Source organism: Stomoxys calcitrans, chromosome 2, assembly GCF_963082655.1.
Source record: "Stomoxys calcitrans chromosome 2, idStoCalc2.1, whole genome shotgun sequence".
Taxonomy (NCBI): domain Eukaryota; kingdom Metazoa; phylum Arthropoda; class Insecta; order Diptera; family Muscidae; genus Stomoxys; species Stomoxys calcitrans.
The window spans coordinates 12,292,642-12,317,478 of record NC_081553.1 but is presented as its reverse complement, the minus strand read 5'-3'; the positions used below and the strand labels follow the sequence as shown (position 1 = coordinate 12,317,478).

Genomic DNA, 24,837 nt, shown 5'->3' with positions numbered 1-24,837 from the left:
ATTGCCTTGGTATAAAGGAAAAAAATAATATTTAAGTACATTAACATTTCCAAAGGACTAAAACTGCCATCACGTCTCTCGCAAATTATTAAAATGAAAAACTGTACGATCATGCTGAGGGTAGAATTACAACTGAAGTGTCTCGCTTTAGCGACAAGGCGCAGGAGTCACTGAAATGTGGTGGTGGTGTTGCGTTTCTGTGTGGAGGGTTCATTAAACTCAGTTTAGAACTACACTTCGGAGTTTTCTGTGCATTTAACAGGGGTTGCTGGTTGCTTTAGATGGTGTTTTCGAGTTGGCGTATTACACACCATGTGCGACCGACGGCTGTGTCACCCGACCATCGATCCATGCAGGAGAGGGTGTTCGAGCCAGCCAGCCAGCCAGAATGAAATTGGAATTTTTGAAAATTAGAAAAAGTGAGGAGGGTTTTTTTGTTCCTTGACGAAAAATACTGCAGATGTTTAACACACCTCGTCAACGTTGGCAAGAAGGAAAAATGTAAACAAAATAAAGGCCTGTAAGAAAGTCAGTCAGTCAGTCGTCTTTTTTTATGCTTTTCAGGGAAAATGTTTTTGATGGAAGCATTAAGAAGACAAAAAAAAAACAACATCTACTACTTGGCCGTTCTTGGGTCACTCGAGTGTAACCAGGAAACATGCAAACAAAAAAAGGCAGATGTTCGTTCCTGTTCTGCTGTTCTTTGCCACGAATTTTATGGCCAAAACAATTTAACAAAAAAAAAAATAATATTGGGTCAGGTCGAGAAGAACACCGTTCACATTAAAACATTACACCGGTTTATCAATGCTTGGCTGCTCTGTCTGTCGTTTGGTATTTTATGAATGAATGAGGAATTTTCTTAAGAGGGAGCAGACCCCAAATAGTAATGAGTAAAGCTCCACTTGTTTCTCGAAATGCGAGAGAGCTTTTGTGGGAACTTTTGCTTTCATTTGAAGGCTGGTTGAATGGATGGATGGTTGATTGCTGTTGCAGCCAAGAATCTCAGTTCAAGTTCACTTTGGTTTTTATTTTTTTTATTTTAACAGAGGCGTCGAATTTTGCAGGTAATCCACAGTTTTGCAAAATTAAACTTTTTCTTTGTTAAAATGAGTTGATATTTACCTTTGGTAATCCATGGCAATATCTCCGGATTCTTCAATTATCGATTCCCACATCATGTTGGCGATGATGAATGTGAGGGTGTGTGTGTGTGTCAAGAAGTGTTTGATGAAATAATTTGTTTAAAAAATTGCTAAAACACAATTTTTGTCACTTGTAATGCACAATGTTTTTTGTATGAGTGTTTGTGTGTGTGGTATATTTTTAATATTTTTTAATATAGTTCATATTGCAATTTTTAATTTTTGACATTTATCAGGGATGCCAGCATAGCGGCGACAGAGAGAGGCAGACTGCTGCTACTAAACGACGACGAAGAGGAGATGGGCACGAATGATTGCTTTTGCTCAACTACGGCGAGTTTTTATACACGACGTCAGCACAATGTTTTTTGTATGAGTGTGGTATATTTTTAATGTTTATTTATATAGTTCATATTGCAATTTATCAAATATTTAAACATTTGATAGTTTTTTTCTTTTTTCTAAGAAGGCAGTGAGGCAGCTGCTGCTGCTACTAAACGACGACGAAGAGGAGATGAACACGAATGATTGCCTTTGCTCAACTACGGCGAGTTTATATACACGACGTCAGCGTATGAAAATGCAACGCAAACCTCACTGCTCCTGCTCAAAAAATATCAAAAGAAACCCACCACCATTGCACCACACATACATTGCGCTCTCTGTAAGTGTTGGACTGGCAGCGCTGCATACATAAAAGCAGCGACAGAGTTTTAGTTGTTGCGGCAGTGGTGTTGTTGACGGAGAGCGCAATCAGCTGTGAGTAGCGCTGGCAGTGCAAGAAAAATGTGAATTGAAAAAACCCCCCACAAACAAATTGTAAGGAAAGACTGAAAGGGCATTATCGAAGGATCTCTCTGTCAGACGAAAGAGAAGATATATGAAATAATTTTTTTGAGAAAAAGAGCTGCATTGAGCAGAAAAAATTATACAATTTCTTAAAGGCGCGCGCGGTGCAAAGAAGACGAAGAAGACTCAAAACAGGAGTAACAACAAAACCATATGATTTTGTTTTTGGGGATTTTTACCAGAGAGAGAGCAATCAACATTCCTGCTTTTTGTGGCGGCAAAAAGAAAAAACCTCAAAAATTTTTTTTTTTTTTTAAAACACAACAACAAAATCCTTTTGTTTTGTCAGATGAACAACAACAATGGCATAAATGATAGAGGCACCAACTAAACAAGTGCACAATTAAAGGGGACTTTTATCTATAACCAAACGAATAGAAAATAGGAGAAATTGAAAATCTTTGACAAGGTGCAACCTTTTCTCCTACGACTGACCATTTACTTACATTTATTTACATTAATGTTAGATACATGGGACATTTATCTCTGGAAAGGGGAAAAGCAAATACGTAAACCACTTCTAGTGATTTCCCATATATAAAATATTGGAAAATTTTTAATAAGACAAATAAAATAGTAACACCAGCATTTCTATTAACCCATGATAAACGAGCTTGCTTTACTAACCTCCTTATTAAAAACTTGAATATTTCGAGTTTTACCCAAAAAATTAACCATAGCAAATAGGCCTTTCAGATATATAAGAAATTTAAAACTATAAATTTCCTTGTGTAGGTATCTCACAAATTCCGATATTGGAGACCTTAGCTGTGATTGCTGGGAGGCTGCAACGAAATGAATGCCAAACAAATTTTTGGCGCGCAAGCTTTTATACTCACGCCTTAACACCACAAATGGGGGAGAACAACGAGCGCCACAAAAACCATAATGAAAAAAAAAAGAAATCACGAAATAATAAACCAAACACGAAGTGAGATACTAAGGTTAGAGTTGCCGTTTACTATTTTCGAGCCATTATACAAAATTTCATATTTGTTATCGTGCGATTTTAATTTTATTTATATAAAACATTTCGTTGCCAACACACAGCTGTTGCAGATATGAGCCCAATGTTCTGCCTTATTGCATACGCCATAAGTACATATATTGTGTCAATTACTTTTGATCTGCTTTAGAGTTATTTACTTAGTTTAGAGTGGCAGTCCTTTACAACCCCACTTAGACAATTTTATGCCACTGTGATATCACAATAGCGAGAGACCAAAGCCTATGGTAGGAATCGAACCCACGACCCCCGCACTGGCAATCGAGCTCGCCACTAACTCGGCTAGTGGGGCGCCTGATTATCATGATTTGGTTTCGGAATCGCATTATGATGAAAAGCGAAGAATCTATTTTGTCATACCACTGTTTCTTATTCTGACAGACACAATTCGGCGCACGCGCATTTTTTAGTAGATGTGACATAGCCACAGACTAAAATTTGCTAAATTCAATAGAAAAATTCGCGTATAAAAAAATTTGTATGAATAAAAAAAAATTCTTAAATATGTTCTTAATACAATAATCGTTTATATTTTAACATTTTTTTGACGTATTGCGAAATATATTGTAGGAAAATTTATAAAATATATCAACTGCGACAACGATTAATTTGGCGTGTTGTTAAATATATCAAAATTTTATGTAAAAAATAGATTATTAAGATGTGATTTAATTCTTTAGATATGCAGTAATATATAAATGCAAATTTGCCTATGAATATTCCATTAGGGAACAGGGGCAAACTTCGCACATATAATTGCTGTCCGATTCAAGTTTAAGCTCAATGAGAAGGGGCCTCCTATTTAAAATTTCTCCTCTTGGGGCAAAAGTTTTTACATGGCAAAGTACCCCACAAATGTCGCCAACATCATCTGCGCTAAGGTGGCCTCCGCAGCAATGCAAAAAAAAAAATGATGAGGAATATTCTGATTGATTTAAAACAGGAAAATTGCGATTTCCGATTACTGAAATTAGCCCTTTTAGCTATGTTTTTAAGTGTCGGGTTCCAAAAATTCAACTCTGCACACAAATTCCAAATTCACACAATTCCAAATTCAACTTTGACGCTTGAAAGCAAGCTTCAAGGTCAAGGTTAAACATTATTAAACTTTTGGGAGTTGATTTTTGGACATTTGTTTGCAGAGTTGAATTTTTTAACGCGACGTATGCATCATTTAGATCGGGGTTTGAGAAATTAATGTATGATGGCAACTCTGCTTATGAGATGCACTAAGATATACAACTTGGGGGCCTTAACGAAGAAAATACCAACGATTGGAGCAAAACAGTGAAAAAGAGCAGGAATACAAATTATTGCTGTGTTGGTGTGGAGCTCAGGTAACCGGCTAAAGTTGTATGGATTTCTTGTTCTATGTCCTCTTCAAGCTTAAAAAGTTAGATAATATTTAGTCTTTTTGGATGCCACTATGTTATCTGTGTGGGGGCTGTTGTATTGTCTCGGATATTGGCACATCGTCGTCGTCGTCTTTGGCTTTTCGCATCGTTCTTTCGTTTGGTAGGTTGTATTGTAGGCTCCCTGACCCCTCGTCGCTTGATATCGTTGGTGAACAAAGAATTCTTCTGCAAAATATTAACACAATGGAGGAGCTGCTTGCTTGATCGATCCTCTTACATATGTATATACATACATCCATATGTATGTATGTAAATACATTTGAGTGCTTATGGTTGTTTGTGAATCTCAATCTCTGTTAAAATGTTAAAAGAGAGAGCGTGAGCACTTAAAAAAAAAAACAAAGCATAAGAAAAAAAGCGGCAAAATTTATAGAATCATATGTACAAAGGATTTTTTATAAAGCACGACTGCGAAAACGACGTCGGCGACACAAAATGACAGCGACAATGGGAGGTCGGTCGGTAGGTTGATTGCAAGAATAACATACTACTTAAACTAAAACAAGTTTGTATATACTTCTACATATATATGTAGATGCATAAATATGTTTTTATGTACATGTTTAAGTGAGGTGGTGGGGATCATGAAAGTGCGCCAAAAATGCACATTAGTATCAATATAGTCAAACCTATATACGCTCACTCGTACATACTTTTGTGTAGATTTTGTGAATTTATTTCTACATACAAATGCCTGCCTTGAAGGGGTTTGAAAAAACCTCACAATTTGCTAAAGCAAACTTAAACCAGCATCAGAATTTGTCTATGCTATTTTACAATGTATTTCATGTATGTATCGAAGTAAGTACATACGTACCTACTATGTAAATCCTAAAGCTCATAATACCAATTTGACTGAAATTCGGCATTTTATTATCATTTCTGGGGAATGGGGGATTCCTATAATACAGCCTAGCACATACTCGTAAGCTTAATCAGTGTGTTCTATTTCACATCGTAACATACATACATATGTATGTATAGGTACCTAAAGAAAGATTCAATACAATGATAAAATGTACTAATATTATGATTAATGTTTAGTTTGCGCTGTCGATTTGCAACGTGTTTTTCGATAACTTTCAGGTATCGGTATTGAGAAAGAAATAGAAAACTCTGCTGATGTAAAGAACCGTTATTTGATTGCTAACTAAATTCATTTCCAATTGAATGTAAAACAAGTAAAAACGTGCTAAGTTCGCCCTGGCCGAATCTTGGGAACCGTTAGTTGAAGGTAAATTAGGCAAAACTTAAAGCTTCTAGGGGACGTAGACGACTAATCGGCATCTTTATCTGGTTATGGATCATTTGGATCGTACTTGCCATGGAATTCGTATCAAACCACACCGTACAAAATTTACCCAAATTGGATGCCAATTGGCCCTTCTATGAGCTCAATAAGTCAAATCTGATCGGATCGGTTTATATGGGATATATCTATGTATGGACCGATTCTGATCATACTTGACAAGTATGTTGAGAGAAAAATTTTTTGTGCCAGATTTCAGCCAAATCGATTAAGACCTCTAGGGGCTCAAGAAGTCAGTACCGGAGATCGGGCGCATTTGCAATCCCCAATGGCCTACATGAATAAAAAACGTCTGTGCATTATTTCAAGCGGATATTTTTATTCGTCCAACAGCTGTCGTGATTTCCACAGACGGAGGGATGGACGAACATGGCAGAATCGACTTAAAGACGATTTCCGCGAACTCTCACAACACTTTTGACTTTGGAATGAAAAAAGAAAGAAAAAAATGAAGCACACACCATAAGCATGTTGTATGTATGTATTTTGATACTTCGTAGCAGTAAACAAGAGTCCAGAGTCCTAACAGCACAGAACACCACACGTACTAAAGCCAAAGAGAAGTGAAGTCTTTTTCCCGGTTTTGCGGGGAAGCCGAATGCCAAAGTCACAAGCAAAAGCCGGGGCCTATGTAAAACATCGAAATCCATTGATAGCTTCCATTGGGGGCACATATTCAAGTTGTTTGCTTTTATTATTTCTTCTTATTTCCATTTACTTTCAATGCAGACGAAGGGGACCTGGGGGAGTACTGTGGGAGAACATAAAAAAACATTCTTCTGCTTGTGCATACTAAAGATTTAAGAACAAATAAATATTTCAAATGAAACATTTGTTTATGCACCCGCCCGCCAACATGGGTTTTCAAAGCTACTCAGTCAATGTGCCCTTTAGGCTTCATCTACCGCCCCCTCCTCTCGTTTAAAAATTGTGGCTTGTCGAATGTATGAACTGAACGGGCAGATATAACAAACTGGGGGGGGAGGTTAACTAAATGCGTACACTTCATAATAAAATATCGAATAATTAAATTTTAAGACCCCACAAAAATGTTTCACTTCTTCTGGAGCAATGCTTGGGATTAGTTAGTAAGGCGGACAAAGAGCAAGCTAAGCCAGACAGCCAGCAGGCAGTATGTTTCGTTTACCCAACAACTGGTCCCTGTGTTTGACAGTATGTAGATGTCCCAAATATTTTAAATAACCCCAAACATAGGCGACAAACTCAGGCTAAACTCTTCTTTTGTGAAGCACCATAACTGCTGTTAACACCACAACGAATTACTATATTTGGGTGCATATGTACATACATAACTTAAAATGTATCATATTTATTAAGTAAATGAGCATAATGTACATAGATACATACATACTCGTATTTATACATAAGGCCATGCCATACAGTTTTTTATCAAATTGCAAATTCATTAAGACCAACTCGAAAAAGAAGCCAAAATGTTCATTCATTCATGTGAAAGCTTTGTTGGAAAGGTCCAATCAAGAACTTCACTATGGGAAGTTCGGATAATCAGACTTCAAACTGAAGACTAGAACTGGCAAACTATCTTTAATCCCAACATTCGATATTTTTGATAGTTTTAATAATAAATATCGATAGTTTCGATGCTGTCGCTAATTTCCCATCACCTATAATTCAAACGAAAATGGGAAGCAGAAATCAGGAGATCGATTTATATAGAAGCAATATCAATCCACTGACCAAATAAAACCAAGAATAAAAAAGTCAGTTGGAAGTCATGAGAGAAATCATTGTACAAAATGTTAGCCTATTCGGAAAATTGCGCCCTCTATAGGCGCAATGTATCTTAAAGAATGCACTCAGTGTCGGATTGCTTATTTCTTTGTTCAAATTTGCAATAAATTTAACTTTTGCGATAGTATCTATCGGAAAAATATAAATCGATATTCAGTCAAAAAATTAAATATCGATAGTGCCATCGATATTTTACCAGCTCTACTGAAGACACTGATGACACCAAATAAGCCGGTGACTTAGAACAAAAAATATTATATTTGTTTAAAAAAGTCTCTTATTGATCTTAAAGCCTATTATAAAGTTGGAGCATTTGCTTATAAAGCATCCTTCTAGCAAAAACACTCCCAAAACTATATGAAGTAAAATTCACTTTTGCCCTTACAACATTGTGTGGCAAATGGCAAATCTTCAGATAAAAACCGGTTTTTTTCTGTCAGTCAATACGTAGTAGATGTCCCCTATGAATGCAGTTCATTGCGTGGGCGAGAGGAAATTAGGAATTCAAAGGGGGGAAAAGGATGTAGTGCTTATTAACATTTCTCTTAAATCTTTGGATGCCAAAGTGGGTGGGAAAAACACAGTTGGATACCCCACTGTCCCCAATCAACGACATCATTCTCTTCTGTACACGGTCCAGTAGGTACAGGGATGATTTTGAAGCTCCACCCATGCATGTGAGTTGTACTCCATTTTCGGCCTTATGAAAGTGGTGTAGATGTACGGTAGGCAAGGTTGAAAAGGAGCGTCGAAGAACACTTGCGTAAGACAAGTGTTGATATGCCATCCGGGCCCGGGGATTTATTTACGTCTAGATTCTTGAGAACCCTTTTAACTCTACGAGTTCGAAAAAATATTTGGGGCATGACGCCAGATACATTTTCGATTGAGGGGAGTGGTTGATTGCTATCCGGCAGGGAAGAGTTCCCTGCAAATATATCAGCCAAAAGGTTAGCCTTATCAACCGAGTCAGTAAAAGTTTGATCATTCTCAACAAGAGTTGGAATAGATGAAGGAGTAGTTTCCTTACTCTTTTCACGAACGAGCAAAAGCTCTTACTTCCTCGTATAGAAGCAAGAACCTTGGTAAGTAGAAAACAATCGCCAAAAATTTCCAATTAAAAATTTAATTGAAAATAAAACATTTTTTAACTAAAAAATTAATTGATTCTATAACGTTTTAATTGCAAATGTATATTTTATTCACTCACAGGAAGGAAATGAACTTGAAAATTTTTTCAATCACAATCGTATAATTGATTTAATTGAATCTTAAACAAATTTCACATATGGTGCTTAAAGGCAATTTTGTCCCCTACTATATAAAGGGAAGGAGATTTCAAAGGCCCCTACGTCCCACATTTCGAAAAATCTATAGCAATACCATGGCAGCTGGTTTTAAGTGTCGGAATAACTTGATGGAGTCCTTCATCCGCGAAGGACTGCCGCCTCAGTGCACAACACATTGCTACGACAACAACAACAAATCAATAGGGCACCACTTCCCGACACCCAAAATTATTTGGAGAACCCTGCGGGGAAGTTATTTTCATGCGGGTGTCTTCGGACCTTTACTCGAACAACGCCTCTCAAGTTCATGTTTCAGTAGGGAAACATCCGTGTACCTAATATACATAGAAATTAATAGGAACTTTCAAAAAATTTCAATCATTTTTTTAATTGAATATGCAATTTTTTTATTGAAAATTTTTTCAATTACTTCTTCAAAAACGGTGATTGATACCACCATTTTCGTGATTGAAGCAAAATTGCAAATTTTGCCCATGAACATTCCCCTAGGGACCAGGTGCAAACTTTTCACATATCAATGAATGCGGTCCGATTCAAGTTAATACTCAATGATAAAGGACCTTCATTATATAGCCGAGTCCATGGTTTTCAATTCCACATATTCTCGGCTATAATAAAATCGACGCCGTTCATATTCTTTTCAATAGACACAATGTTTCATTTTGGAGATATAAGCATTGTAAGCTTTTCGATTGACGTTCAGTTATTACTGCTAGAACTATGTATTAACGGTCAAGAATTTATTTTTATTTGTGAACTACTGGAAGACATATCTTAAATGGCTCAAATTTCGCATGCGACATTTCTTATGTGTGTCAATAACGATGTCTCGTTTTGAATATTAAGATCCCTGGAGGGCACAGTTCTTGTACGATTTAGCTAAAAATCTCACACGATAATATCTGGTAAATCAGGCTTGAAGGCGTTTTCTACTTTGAGATAAACAACCTGCTCAATTTCTGTTTCTAAATTTACATCATTTTCTACTGGCCAAGAGGAGAAATACTTTTTCCTCTTTTTTTTTGTATGCCAAGTATATACTATATACATATGGCCACTTATCAGAATAAGGAGAGAATACCAATTGAAACAAAAGCGAAGATAAAACTAAAGAAGACTGCTCTTAATTAAATAAAATCCTTTAACTATGAAAGTAAAAACCCATACAAAGATAGGCTAGTTGCCATGCCATGAGGAAGGGACACAAAATCTCAGTAAACCTCAAGAACTCACACAAATTGTAAGACAATAACAAAATATTCACCAGCAGAAGAAGAACAGCCGAAAAAGGATAACCTTGGTGAATCAGCTGATTGGGAGCAACAAAAACGAAACAACAACAAAATAGCCTGGGAAACAAAAACAACGGTATTGAAAACCCTCGTGTCATGATTTGTGCTACATACATACGTCTAACTGTTCAAGACAGCGCAGCGCATAGGCAACAACAACAACAACAAAAGCACAATCAGAACCCATGAAGAAGAAACAACCAAGACCATAAGCAAAAGCAGACAATAATCGAAGTGTGCCTGTGTGTAGATGACACGAGGGCACACAGGACTGGCAAAGGACAATAACCAAATAACACAAACGTGCATAGAGAGAGAGAGAGAGAGAGAGAGAGAGCGAGAGTCTGGTTAAGAGAATCAGAGAGCCTACCCATGTGCACCGAGCACGAACAAGTAAAAGTAGGATCAGGATTTAAGCGCGCGCAAAAACTGTAAAATAGAGAACATGACCAAAGGAGGACACACATCCAAAAAACCAAATAAAATATTGAGTAGGAAGCAAGGAGGGGTGTTTAAAAAAACACATACTAGGCTACTACTATCACCACCACCACCACTACTACTACTACTACCGGTAGTGCTGATGGTGGCGCTGCTTCGGCTCTCACAAATTTTCTCACTACCAAGTGCAACAACACGAGTTAAATGCAGCAGAAGCAGCAACAAAAACAACATAAACATTAAGCAACAACAAAAATCTCTGTTGAGTCCTCTTCTTTCAGAAGGATGCAAGAATATCTAGTTGTGATAACTGGTATTGGAGAGACTCTTAACATGAAGGCAAAGGAGGACAAAGTGCACAAGAAAATTGCGCCAAAATCTCGGTTGTCCAAGGAAGAGAAAAAGAGAAAATAAAAGAAATTTTCAAAAGGACTCAATGAGAGTAACCTAACAAGGACAAGAAAAGAAATTCGATTGATTTTCCAGAGGATTTTCCCAACCATTTGACATTAAAGGTCTAACTGTTGATTAGGAAACACCTCAAGACTCTTGAGCTAAGGAAAACTACAAATATAAAATTACGTCTTGTGCTGCTTTCTCACTTAATTTATTTTGATAAATTTCATTGAAAAACGCACATAAATGTCAAAATAAACGGTTAATTTTAATAGATGACAATATCGTCGCTTGTTCAGCCACAGCCACTGAACATCATCAAAGCAATAAAAAAAAATGTTCACATGATACCCCCGCTGGACGGAATGAGCGATAGACCCTGCTTCGATGTACTTTCTCTCAGTGACAATCTTTTTTTTTGTACGGATGAGTGACACATATGTATATACGAACCTATGAAAATCTGTTATCAATGGAAATGTTGGTCGGGGGGAGTGGGGCAAGCGGATAAAATGGAAAAAATTTAAAGACCCAACAGTCCGCCAAGCCACTGACTGACAACAAACCACCCAAAATCAATTGTCCACAGTCATAGGTCAGTCCGAAGCAATGATTCCATAGAATCTCGCAAACGAAGCAGAGGACAGTTTGTTTTGGGCTGCATAATTAAAGAGAAAAATTTAATTGATAAAGAAAGTAAGAAATCCCAAAGAGATGAAAATAGCACAACATTTACAGTGGGGTCTATTACGAAATTGAAAAAAAAAATTAAAACATTTTTAAAAATATTTGTTTTTGGTAGTAAGAGAGAAATAGAATCCTGTCAGCATTAGTTGGATTCTTCTAAAAAATATTTATGATAAATGGCAGCATTACCATATTGGAGTGGGAGGAAATGCTATTCAGCATGTTTCATTGCAATTTAGAAAATAAACTGTCATACTCCAAGAACATGCAAAATTTTTAGAAAACTAGGCCTTTAATTGGTTTAAAAATAGTAAACCCCAAACAAAGCCTGCTATTGTCTCAACCAGGGCTGCGGATTTGATGTTTTGAAATCTAAGTGGTAGTCGGAGAATTGATCCGCAGTTGGAGCAAGCTTGCTCAACTCTCTTAGTGGTGGGGTAAATCTCCGACACTTGTCCCCAAATATTTGTTCCTTTGACATTTTTGAATCGTATCTGTCTTTCTAGGTGGTTTTAGCCATCTAAATTTGTTGTCCGATTTAATCCCTGCTCACAAATACCTTTAATTTGAGTTTTATAAGTTTATGAACGGCGAACTGGTCGGTTTAGATGATTTCAAAAGTTCGGCTGCTCCCTCAGAAACTTCTCATCAGATTTGTTCCCCACTCCCAAAAAATGTCAATTTAAGACCAATATTGTCGTGATCAGTCAACAAATTCGCTTGAGGGTTCTCTTTGTCGTGTTGTGGCGCCTCCCCCCGACTTTTGATCAACAATATTGACAACTGATTTGTAGGCTACTAAAGAGTACCGTTTTTTATTGTCCTCTCATAGATATTTGATCCGAAATCAGGTTGCCAATTTCTTACTCTTATCCAAATTTCCTCTAATTAAAGACTCATATTATCCAGATAATTCTACTTTAATTGGGTAGTTTTTGGTGGGGCGTGGAACTTCCTCGGACAGCCAGGGCGGGACACACACTCAAATCCGGAATAGTCCACATAATTTCGGAATGTTCACAAAACCTCCCTCCCCTTTGTGACCTTCTACCATTCGTTGCGCTTCGAGCCTGATCCTGAGGACTTAGCTTACATGTCGCTAGAGGCACACCCAATGATGCCGGTTCCCCTGGAATGTGTTAGGTAGTTCCTAGCCTCACATAGTTCCCCGTCTACATAGTGTCCAACATCTCTTCTCTACATTCTGGGTACGTTCCTGAATATGACTCTTCCAATTCAGTTTCCTGTCCAAGAACACACCTAAGTATTTGACCTTGTCAGATATCGAAATCGTTCTATTGAGGAAACGTGGAGCGTCAAATTGGCCCACCTTGGTCCTCCTCGTTTTTGTAACACCAAAAGGAAGAGATATAGACTAGAAATGGGTTTCTACCGGGTAAATACCCAAGGTCCCATGAAAAATGCTCCTTTTATGGGTTCAATACTCTATATCGGGGGATAGGTCTATATGGCAGGTACATCCAAATATGGCCCGATCTGAACGATATTCAATAAAAAGGTTTAAAGGGGTACCAGAACTCGCTGTGCCAAATTTCATCGAAATACGATAAAACATGCTCCTTTAATGGGCTCTCTATGCTCTTTTTAAGGGCTTAATACTCTATATCGGGAGTTCGATTTATATGGCAGCTATATATATGGTCCAATCTGGACGATATACAACAAAAAGGTTTAGAGGGGTACCAGAACTCGCTGTGCCAAATTTCATTGAAATAGGATGAATGATGTTTCTTTAATGGACTCACGACTCTTTATCGGGAGATCGGTCTATATGGCAGCTATATCCAAATATGGACCGATCTTGACGATGTTCGACACAAAGGTATAGAGGTTTATTAAATTTCACTGTTTCAAATTTCATCCAAATCGGATGAAAAAATGGTCCTTTTATGAGCTCAATACCCTATATGGAAGATCGGTCTATATGGCAGCTATATCCGAATATGGTCCGATCTGGACGATATTTGGATGTAGCTCGCTGTGCCAAATTTCATCGAAATAAGATGAAAAATGCTCCTTTTATAGGCCCATAACACTTTATCGGTAGATCGGTCTATATGGCAGCTATATCCAAATATGGTCCGATCAAGACCACATTTAACCGGAATGGGTAGGGGTCTACCAGAACACACTGTGCCACATTTCATCGAATTCGGGTAATAAATGGATCTTTTATGGCCTCAACACCCTATATCGGGAGATCGGGTGCTCGGTCTATAGGGCAGCTATATCCAAATATAGTCCGATGTGAACCACACTTCACAGTAAATGTTCTACCAGAACTCACTGTGCCAAATTTCATCGAAATCGGATGAAAAATGACCAATTTATTGCCTCAAGACTTTAAGTCTGGAGATCGGTCTATATAGCTGCTATATAAAATTAAAGTCCGATTTTATGAGATCAGAAAATCATGTCTAAATACAAATAATACGAAATCATCAAAAATTGTTTGAAAAAAGTTTTTATACCCAAGATATTTGCAAAATTATAAAAATTACAAAATTAGGTATAAATGGGTAAATACCTGGGTATTTACCCAATTTACCGGGTAAATACCTTTCGAGTATTGACCCATCGTCCATCTCTAAGATAGACCCATTGATAAGTATACCGATCGACTCAGAATCACTTTCTGATTCGATTTAGCTATGTCCGTCTGTCCATGTTAATTTGTGTACAAACTACAGGTCGCAATTTTCATCCGATCTTCTTCAAATTTGGTATATACATGTTTTTTGGCCTAGAGACAAAGCTATAGATATAGATATAGCTCCCATATATATGTTCGTCCGATTTGCAGTAATAATGCAATAAAATGGACATTTTTTAACCCATTCTCTCGAAATTCGGCAGGGAGGATTTTCTTATGACTCTTGACATTAATGGGCAATTTCATAGAAATCGGTTCAGATTTAGATATATCTCTCATATATATATATCACCCGATTTTCACTCCTAGACACAATGCAAGCGCATTTATTGACCAATATTCCCAAAACTTTGTACATCACTTTCCTCGACGACTTTTACAATATCTATAAAGTTTTCCCGAAATCGGTTCAGTTTTAGATATAGCTCCCATATATATATTCGTCCTATTTGCAGTAATAATGCAATAAAATGGCCATTTTTTAACCGATTCTCTCGAAATTTGACAGGAAGGATTTTCTTACTACTCTCGACATTACTGGGCAATTTCATAGAAATCGGTTCAGATTTAGATATAGCTTTCATATAAATATATCGCCCGATTTTCACTCCTAGAGCCACTGCAAACGCATTTAATGACCAATCTTCCCAAAAACTTCGTGCAACGCTTTCCTCGTCGACTTTTACAATATCTATATAGTTTGCTCGAAATCGGTTCAGATTTAGATATAGCTCCCATAAATATTTTCGTCCGATTTTCACTTCTATGGTCACTGCAAGCGCATTTATTGACCAATCTTGCCAAAATTTTGTACAGCGCTTTACCTAAATCTTTCAGTTCAGATTTAGATGTAGCTTCCATATATATATGTTTGTCAGATTTTGGCTAATTTGCAATAATGTTGTCATTTGTCAACCGTTTGCTCGAAATTTGATACGGATTGTTCAATAACCTATCTGAAAACATCCGCCGAAGTTCATTAAAATTAGTTCAGAATTAGATATATGTCGCACTTTGTACCTATAGTGTAGGTGTTGGGTCTTTATAATACCGGCACCGCCCGACTTTTGCCTTTCCTTACTGGTTTATTCACAGTTTGCCTCTCTCAAACACCACCCACTGTGCAGAGTTCATTTGAATTGTGTATTTCATTGTATGTGTGTGTGTGTGTTGTTGTTGTTTTAATTATTCGTTTATAATTAAAATGTTATAGGAAAATTTAATAATAAGCCCGCTTCTTTCCTTACTTGTAACTCCCTCACAATGTTTTGAATAATTTGAATAAAAAGAACTCCCCCGTCCGAATTATGCCGGATATAAAAATAAAATTTGAAAGCATTTTCATTGTTATGAAGCCTTCATCATTGTTGTGCAATTTATATATATCACACAAGAACACAAATTATGGAAGCATACAATGGGCATAGCCATAGCTTCCCCCTACATTTGCCTTCACAGAGTCTCACAAAAGCATAAATACGGAATTTAGGTTCTTTTAAATATGTGAAAGAATAACGTAGTAATAAAATTTCTTAGAGCGGAGTTACATCTCAGATTTCTGCTACAAAATGTTCTTAGTTTTCTTAGGATATTTGGTTACAGCTCACTTGTTGTTTGGGTCTAAATTTTGCTCTAAGTTTCTTGTGTGAAAGAGGCAATAACGACATTTTTCCTTTTTTTTGCCTAACTTTGACTTTGTATTTTTGTACATCTAAGGTTTCTAAGGTATTTCACTGAATAACACACGTCACGTACTCCATTTCCTTTCAAGCAGTTTGAGATTTTTTCCATCTCCCCGCTGGCAAGTTTGGTTTTTGTTTTGTGGGCTAGAGATTTTGTTTTTGTACCCGGATTGTTTGAATTTAACGTCGCGCAATCGTTGTTAGTCTAGGCCATTATCAGTTTCCAAATACCATAGAAATGATATCAAAACCAGAAAAAAAAATTCAAAATGAACAATGACAGAGACTAGATATGTTATGATGGCCCTTTATGGCCTCTATTGACACACAGAGACAACTTCAAATCGGTGGGAAATGTCGTTTTTAATCAAATGGGTAGAATATGGGGATTGTTTAGCTAGCCTAGGGACGTTTTCAATTACAACAATAAAAAAAAACTCTATTTGCTGAGAAACAATATCAAATATACATAAAAAATAAGTTTAAGATTACGATTAAAAGAAAAAAAAAATCTTTTTAAAAGACTATGGGTTCAACGTTTTTTTTAAGTCTCCGCACGGTGGTCCAAAAACGCAAAAAATTTAAAAAACCTGTAATCTACCAAATTTGTTATTCAAAACAGCAAAAATGTTTGCTAAAACAGCAAAAATGCATGCTTAAACAGCAGTTTTTGTCTGCTAAAAATGGGAAAGCAGACATTATTGCTGTTTCAGCAAACATAGGACTGCTGTATTAGCAAACATTTCTTACTGCTATTTCAACTAACAAAATCTATTGCTTTTAAATACACAAGTCTGTAGAAAAAAAAATTTGATGCTATTTTTTACTTTAGGCAGTTTTTAAATTTTTTTTTATAAATTTTGTTGGAAGAGATGATTTTAATTTGTGGAATTTTACTGTAAAGAAGCTACCTGATCCATCCATTGGTATACATTTCGAAATGTGGCTAAGCTAGCTCGCATTTATTGTTATTGCTCTACTAATGTGCACAAGACTGACATGGCCTCTTGTATCTAAATTTAAAGGAAAAAGATTATGGAATGTAACATTCAGCGGTGATTGTAAACATCCACTGAGACACACATTTATATATGTGTTTTATTTTTTCATCTAACAAACAACAGACTTTTCAGCAGTAAGACTGCTGCTATGAAATTACAGTACTACTGCTGTAATAGCAGAACTACTGTTACAATAACAGAAAAATTAACTTCTAATATTCAGTGTTTGCTAATTTCAGCAAACTTTTTTCTATGAGGGTGAGCTCTAGCGAATTGTGCTGCAAAATGCAAATTTTGCCCATAAACATTCCACTCAGGAACAGGGGCAAACCTTTCCGTGGTATTACTTAAATTTGTATAAAGCTATTAGAGAATCGATCTATGTAGGGGGTTTGATCATAAAGTAACCGTTATTTTAAAATTTCGTAAGATTTTTGCATTTTTTTCTGTCATGTATGTTGGTTATGTGAGCCACTGAGAATAAACATCAGTATGACTACCAACTATTGTACTAAGTATGGTTTAAATCGGTTCATAACCTGATATAGCTGACATATAAACCGATCTAGGATTTTGACTTCTTGAGCCTCTAGAGGGCGTAATTATTATCCGATTTGGATTAAATTTTGTACAATGATTTCACCCATGACCTTCAATGTACGTTTCAAATATGGTCTGAATCAGTCTATGGCCTCTAACAGCACCCATATAAGCCGAACTCTCTACTTTACATTTTGAGACCCTAAAGATGGCAATTTTTATTCGAATTAGCTGAAATTTTACACAATGACTTCTACTATGGGCTCCAACATTCAATTCAATTATGGTGCGAAAGGGACCATAACTTGACACAGCTTCAATAGCATATTATTTCATATCTTTTATCCTTTGTTTGCCTGAAAAGAGATACCGGGAAAAGAAATCGACCAATGCAATCCATGGTGGAGGGTATATAAGATTCGGCCCGGCTGAACTCAGCAGGCTTTTTCTTATTCTGGCTAAGGGTGATTGTTCAGTTATGTATACCTAATAACTTTTTGTCCGACACCACTTGGGATATCTCAATGAGCCGAACTGGCCTCCGAGTGAACTTAATTTAATGATAGGCAACCCGTTAAGCTCTAAACGTAAATCTGAATCGCACCCAGGGTTTTTTAAAGGGATATTTGTTAAAGTTTTTTATACCCACCACCATAGGTAGGGGTATACTCTATGGGTCTATAACCCATATAAACCGAACTCCCGATTTGACTTCTTGAGCCGTTACAAGCTGCAATTTTTGTCCTATTTGACTGAAATTTTGCACGTGGTGTTCTGTTATGACTTCCAACAGCTGTGCCAAGCTTGGTCCACATCGGTCTATAACCTGATATAGCTCCCATATAAACCGATCTCCCGATTTGAGTTCTTGAGTACCTGGAAGCTTCAGTTTTCATACGATTTGGCTGAAAGTTTGCACATAGTGTTCTTTTATGACTTCCAACAATCGTGAATAGTACGGCCCGAATCGGTCTATAACCTGATATAGTTCCCATATAAACCGATCTCCCGATTTGACTTCTTGAGCCCCTGGAAGCCTCAGTTTTCATCCGATTTGGCTGAAATTTTTCACATAGTGTTGTTATGACTTCCAACAATTGTGCAAAGTACTGTCCAAATTAGTCTATAACCTGATGTAGCTCCTATGTAAACCGGTCTCTCGATCATCCTTGTTCGGTTCCTAAAAGCTTTAATTTTTGCTAGTTTGACAGGAGTTTGATATGTAGAATAAAATTATGCCCTTAATCCAAGGTGGTGGGTTCCCAAGATTCGGCCCGGACGAACTTAGTAAACTTGTTCTTAAACAATTTTGCATTATATTGAAGGTTCCAAATTATGGAGGATGTGATGGTCCTTCCACATCCATCAAGATCAACATTGTTCTGTTTGTGATACATGTCCGATCTGGCTTAGAGGAAGAGCGACTTCCACAAACCCTTGGCCCTAAATGTGGGTGTCATAGTTTTATTTTAAGTTACTATGAGGGTATAAACTAAAATTGCCATACATTGCGGCAAAACAAAAACAGTTCCTTTTAAAACCCACTATTTCATCAACTCTAATAACTAAATACTCATCATCAATTATATTTTGAACAATTTTCAATCTTTTGCAATGGATACATCAACCTTCTGCTAAAGGCCACTCATCATCTTCTGTAATCCTAACAAATTACATAATTTTCCACAAAATCCCATTTGGTATTAGGAAAATGTGGTAGTAATAACCAAAGAGAATGTCTTCATTAAGCATTCAAATTCACATTTGTCTGCAAGAAGTAACATCTCAATTTTCCACCTAATCATATATTCATAAAAAATGTTTCATCTTCATCATGCTGAAGACAAAAGAAAGGAGGAGACCTAACATAGATCCAAAATCATACAGCCAAAGTCAGCCAGCCAGCGAATGCCCTTTGATCGATTGCCCAAGATAATCAGATTTACTTCAAATCGTCAGTATTTTCTCCCAACCCATAATTAAATATTTAAACAATAACAAAAATTCTTTTAGAATTTGAAAAACAGAAGAATGAAAAATTATCACGTAGGCTGAGATGACTATACCTGTCACTAACCACCACCACCACCGCAAGTAATGGAATTTGCCCCAGGCAAATGCCAAGAAGCAAGACAAAGAGGATTTTTCTTTTAATATTTTTTAATCCTGGGCTTCCACGTATTCTTAATATTGACTTTTCACCAAAATGTTTTGGTTGTGAGCACCCAAACAACAATGCTATCTAAGGGTTTGCACTTCACTTCACTCAACTATTTGGTAACCTGTAATGCAAAATCCATGGAAGTATTTTTTGGGCAGAACTAGACGGGATAAGGACAGGCGTATGTAGCCCTCTTTTTTTTGATCCCTAGAACGCCCCTTCAATATACCCAAGAAAAAAGCATTGATCCTTGAATTAAAATATTGCAAAAACAAGATAAACCACAAGCATGCAACACTTGTTTAAATTTCAATTGTCAGTGGGATGATCTTCTTATAAATCTCTTGAGGATATCTTCTTTTACAAACTTCAAGTAATAATAAGGAGAATTTCGTAACAAGGACTAAAAGGAAACATCAAGGGTAATGTCAGAATGAGATTGATGTAAGGTGGCATGATAGGTCAAAAATATTTTAATGAAAATGAATCAAGAAATTGGGATCACTTTCTTATTTCTTTGGAATAGTGACGGTAGAACAATTTTATAAAATTGCCATGATATTGGAGCTATATCAAGTATCAAGAACTATCAGGAGATCAGTTTATATAGAAGATACTAGCTGGATCGGGCCCGCTCCGCTGCGCCTTGTATTACTTTAATATGGAACAAAATTATCATTTGAAAATTTATTTTCGACAAATTAAGAGCTTTCAGTGAAACGCCATGCTAACTAAGAGTATAACAATATAAGTGCCTTTATCTGAATCCCATATGATCTTTATTGGACTACGAACTCGCTCGAAATGTTTATTGTCATTTAAGTTTGGATCTTAGATGTGCTCCATTCTTAAAGGACTTTATTTCAGTTTGATATCCTCATGATGTTCGATTTAGGGGTGTTTTCGGAGGTGAACTGGTCTGCCAGACGCTTGGCTCTAAACAAAATATCAGCATCGTGCTCTTCTCTCAACTGCCATTTATTTAAACCCCATATTGCCATTGTTTTAAAGAAAGTTTATAGGATGAGGCGTCTCTCAAATATTGGTTATCAAATTCGTTTTCTAATCTCATTTAATTTTCATTTAAGCCACATTTTGGCATGATCCGTAAATATTTACGATTTGTCGATGTCCCAAATACATGGTCCCACATTTGGATATCAGATTCGTATTCTACTCTCAAATACTTTCATTTGAGCCCCATATTGCGATGGTCAGTAAATAAATGCTGTTTGTGGGGTATTTTGGGAAAAATGGTAGACCCCCAGAAAATTGGTCCTGAAAGTGGGTATCAATTTCGTGCTTTATTCCCCAATAACTTTCATTTGAGCCCCACATTGACATGGTCGGTAAATATGCACGATTTAGGGGGGTTTTGGACAGTGGGTGGTACCCCAAACACTTAGACCTGCCATTGACTTCGAAGTAGGATATCAAATTCATTTCTGGGCGGCCTCTCAAACACGTGGTCCCACATTTGGATATTAGATTCGTATTCTACATTCAAATACCTGTTATTTAAGCCCAATATTGCCATGGTCAGTAAATAAGTAATGTTTAGGATGTGTTTTTTGGGAAGGGGTGGACTGCCAGAAACATGGTCCCACATTTGTGAATCTGATTCGTATTCTACTCGCGAATACCTTTCATTTGAGTTCGATATTGCCATGGTCGGTAAATATGTCCGATTTAGGGATGTTTTTGTGGTTGGGGTGGTCCCCCAAACACCTGGTCCGACAATTGGATATCAGATACCTTTTATAATCTTAAATACCTTTCATTTGAGTCCCATATGGTCGTGATTGGTCTATGTATAAATTTGGTAGGTTTTGGGGATGGGGCGGCCCCCTTAGGTACCCCATCGGAAATTTTGGATAAAAAATTTTTGTTTTTAGGTTACTATAAGAGTGCACATTAATTTTCGCTTAAATCGCACCACCCATCTGGCGTTTCTGAAAATTAGGGAAAGGGGGAGGGTCCGCCTTACTAGTAGTACCTTATTCTCACCACGCGATCATTATGCAACAACTGTGAAAATTTCAAGAAAATCGGTTCAGCCGTTTTTGAGTCTATAAGAAACACACAAACAAACACAAATTGATTGTTATATATAAAAGATATCAGGTTATGGACTGATTTACACCATATTTGGCACGTATGTTGAAGTTCATAGAAGCCGTTGTACAAAATTTTAAACAAATCGGAAATAATTGCGTCCTCTAGAGGCTTAAGAAGTGTGTTCAGGAGATCGGTTTATATGGATGGTATATCAGGGTTTTAAGCGATTAGAAGCATACTCGGTATACGTGCTGGAGGTCTTTGGAAAGTCATCGTGTAAAACTTCAGCCAAATTGGATAAGTGATGCGGCGCCTAGATATTCAAGAAGTATATTTGGGAGATCGGTTTATAAAGGGTGATTTTTAAGAGCTATGGGAAAGATTTTTAACAACAAAAGCACATAAAATTCACAAAATCTTTGTTTGAATCGATAGCACGGTCCATATAATTTAATATTTGAAGATTATTTCATGCAAATGTTAACCGTAACTGCGCCTCAAATGGTCCATCCGCTTAGTCCAATTTTGGCAATACTCTTTCCAACATTTCGGCCGGTATCTCACGAATAAATGCTTCAATGTTGTCTTTCAATGCGTCAATTAAAGCGGGCTTGTCTGTATAGACATGAGCTATAACATAGCCCCACAAAAAATGGTCTAAAGGCGTTAAATCGCACGATCTAAGCGGCCAATTGATCGGTCCCGAACGTGAAATAAAATGTTCACCGAACTCGCCTTTCAATAACTCCATTGTTACGCGTGAGATGTGGCATGTGGCGCCGTCTTGTTGAAACTACATGTCACGCAAGTCAAGCTCTTGCATTTTGGGCAAAAAAGTTGGATATGGATGAAGAAGTACGGTCCAATGATGCCACCAGCCCATAAACTGCACCAAACTGTGACTTTTCTGGATGCTTTGGTAGCTCTTACAATGCTTCTGGCTGATCTTTATTCCAAAATCGACAATTCTTCGTATTTATGTACCCATTGAGCCAAAAATTAGCTTCGTCGCTCAAGGGAAGAAGCGCGCGATGATCTTTCTTAGCAGAGCACGCATTTTGATAATAAACTTAAATAATTTGCAAGCGTTGTTCGATTGGGAGACGATTCATGGTTAAATTATAGACCAAACTGAAGATGTTTGACAGTGAAACAAAACACGAAACGTGCATGAGCTGTTTAAACCAGTGTTGCCAAAAGATAATAACAGCCAAATCGGATAAGAATTGCGCCCTCTAGAGGCTCAAGAAGTGGATTCGATTTATATGGGAGCTATATCAGGTTTTGGACCGATTTGAACGATATTTCGAAATCTATTGGAGGTCATAGAAAAATTTATCGCACAAAATTGCAGCCAAATTGGATACAAATTTCGCCTTCTAGAGGCTCAAGATTGGGAGATCGGTTTATAAGGAAGCTATACCTAAACGTGATTTGGCCCATTTTCAATTTCAATTGAACTACATTAAAAAGAAGTATCTAGGCAAAAATTCTATGCGCAAGCTTTGCTTCTTCGAAAGTTAGATTGCTATTGACAGATCGACGGACATGGATAGATCGACTTAAAATGTTATGATGATTAAGAAAACGTAACAAACAGGTCGAAAGCGTTAATGACGCAGCTAACATGAAAAAGTAAATCGAAGGCTTATCATTTCGGAAATTATGGTAAAGGAAGCCTTGAGGAGCTTTCAACCATTTAAGTCACTCCGACATTACTACAGAAGGAGGTCGACTATTTGGCGGCTCAACTGGGAACTATTTTCATAGCTTGCCTAGGGGGGCACCATCATAAATAAGTCGTCTGCTACACAGACGGTGTTATAATACTTCTAAAAGCTAAGGATCCGAAACAGCTATGCAGAAGAGCCAAAAGGTACATGCAGATGGCATACGACTGGGCTAGATTTTGAGTCGTCAATGTTAAAGGCGACGAACCATGTTTCTCAACAGAACGATGTCGATATTTAACAAGGTCAAACTTAGCACTGATCTCGGACAGAAAACTGAATTGGAAGTGTCACATTCAAGAGCTTACTAAGAAGGCTCGCAGATGTTGGGCAAAATGTAGACGGGCCGTAGGCTCGCAATGGGGCTGAATCTGAGTATAGTTCACCAAGCTTACCTCTGCGCTACGCTGGCCAACACATCAATTCAAAGGGGCTAACTCGACTTAAAGTGTAATGCAAATTCCACTAAGAAACTGGAGCAAACTTATCACTGTTCTATTCAAATTTTAATATGATATGATCATGATCAAGAATATTTATACTTTTAGGGGTCATAGACCACTATTTCGAGGAGATACAACAGAACGATGAAGTTAGTATAACTCCTTCTTAACTATTTACGAGATCTACGGAATCAATTTTGTATTTTAGTTGCAATGTATGAGACTTAGGCAGAACAACATTTCGAAAGGATTTTCTAACAGGTAAATAAAAATTGAAAAATCCATTCAACTTTCTATTCCTTTCAATGTATTTTATTTTTCTTAAATAAGTTTTGGTGGGAAATTACATGGCCTAATTCATGTTATTGTTCCATTAACAAGAATTGTCAATGACACAAAGGAAGAATTAAAAGTGAACAAATATGGTTTCAATAGCGCTTCAGATTCCCAGGAACACTTGTGTAAGGAAGAAGAACAAGTAAAAAAAAAAGAACAAAAGAAACAAAGACGCTTGAACTAGCCCTTAACTAGTTTGACCCAATACTACAAAGGCCACAATGGAAACCGTCAAGTGTTGCTTTTGTCTTTTTAAAATGAGCCAATTTTTACATTGGAAAAAAAAAAAACAAATAAGCGCTTTGGAGACAAAATATGTCCAGCAGATTTTTTGCATATTGAGATGAGTGGGCTTTTGTATGCTCGAGAGCAACCCCTCCACACGAGTTCGTTTTTGTTGCAAATAAAACTGCAATAGACCAACGGCGAGTGTTAAGTTCAATACTCAAGTGATTGACACGATGGGGTGGCCACAAGCTATCACTAAATGGATGTTGTAGAGCCTTTGTATTGGAATCTAAAAAACAGTCAAGTGGTTTTGAAAATACCATCGCTGCAGGAGTTGTTTGTTTCAATATTTTTAAAGCAA

At 37.0% G+C, this 24,837-nt stretch overlaps 1 protein-coding gene across 2 annotated transcripts in view; it reads right to left on the bottom strand.

The window, feature by feature from the left end:
- Positions 1-24,837, bottom strand: part of LOC106080611 (M-phase inducer phosphatase) — a 549,197-nt gene that overhangs the window by 1,866 nt on the left and 522,494 nt on the right. Inside the window, exon 1 of one of the 2 annotated variants that reach the window (XM_013242026.2) lies at positions 1,126-1,660. The exons of the other annotated variant lie outside the window; for it this stretch is intronic. Coding sequence (XP_013097480.2) covers positions 1,126-1,181 — 56 coding nt within the window. The 5' untranslated portion in view covers positions 1,182-1,660. Of the gene's footprint in view, positions 1-1,125; positions 1,661-24,837 lie in introns of those variants that run through there. 2 annotated transcript variants of the gene reach the window in all.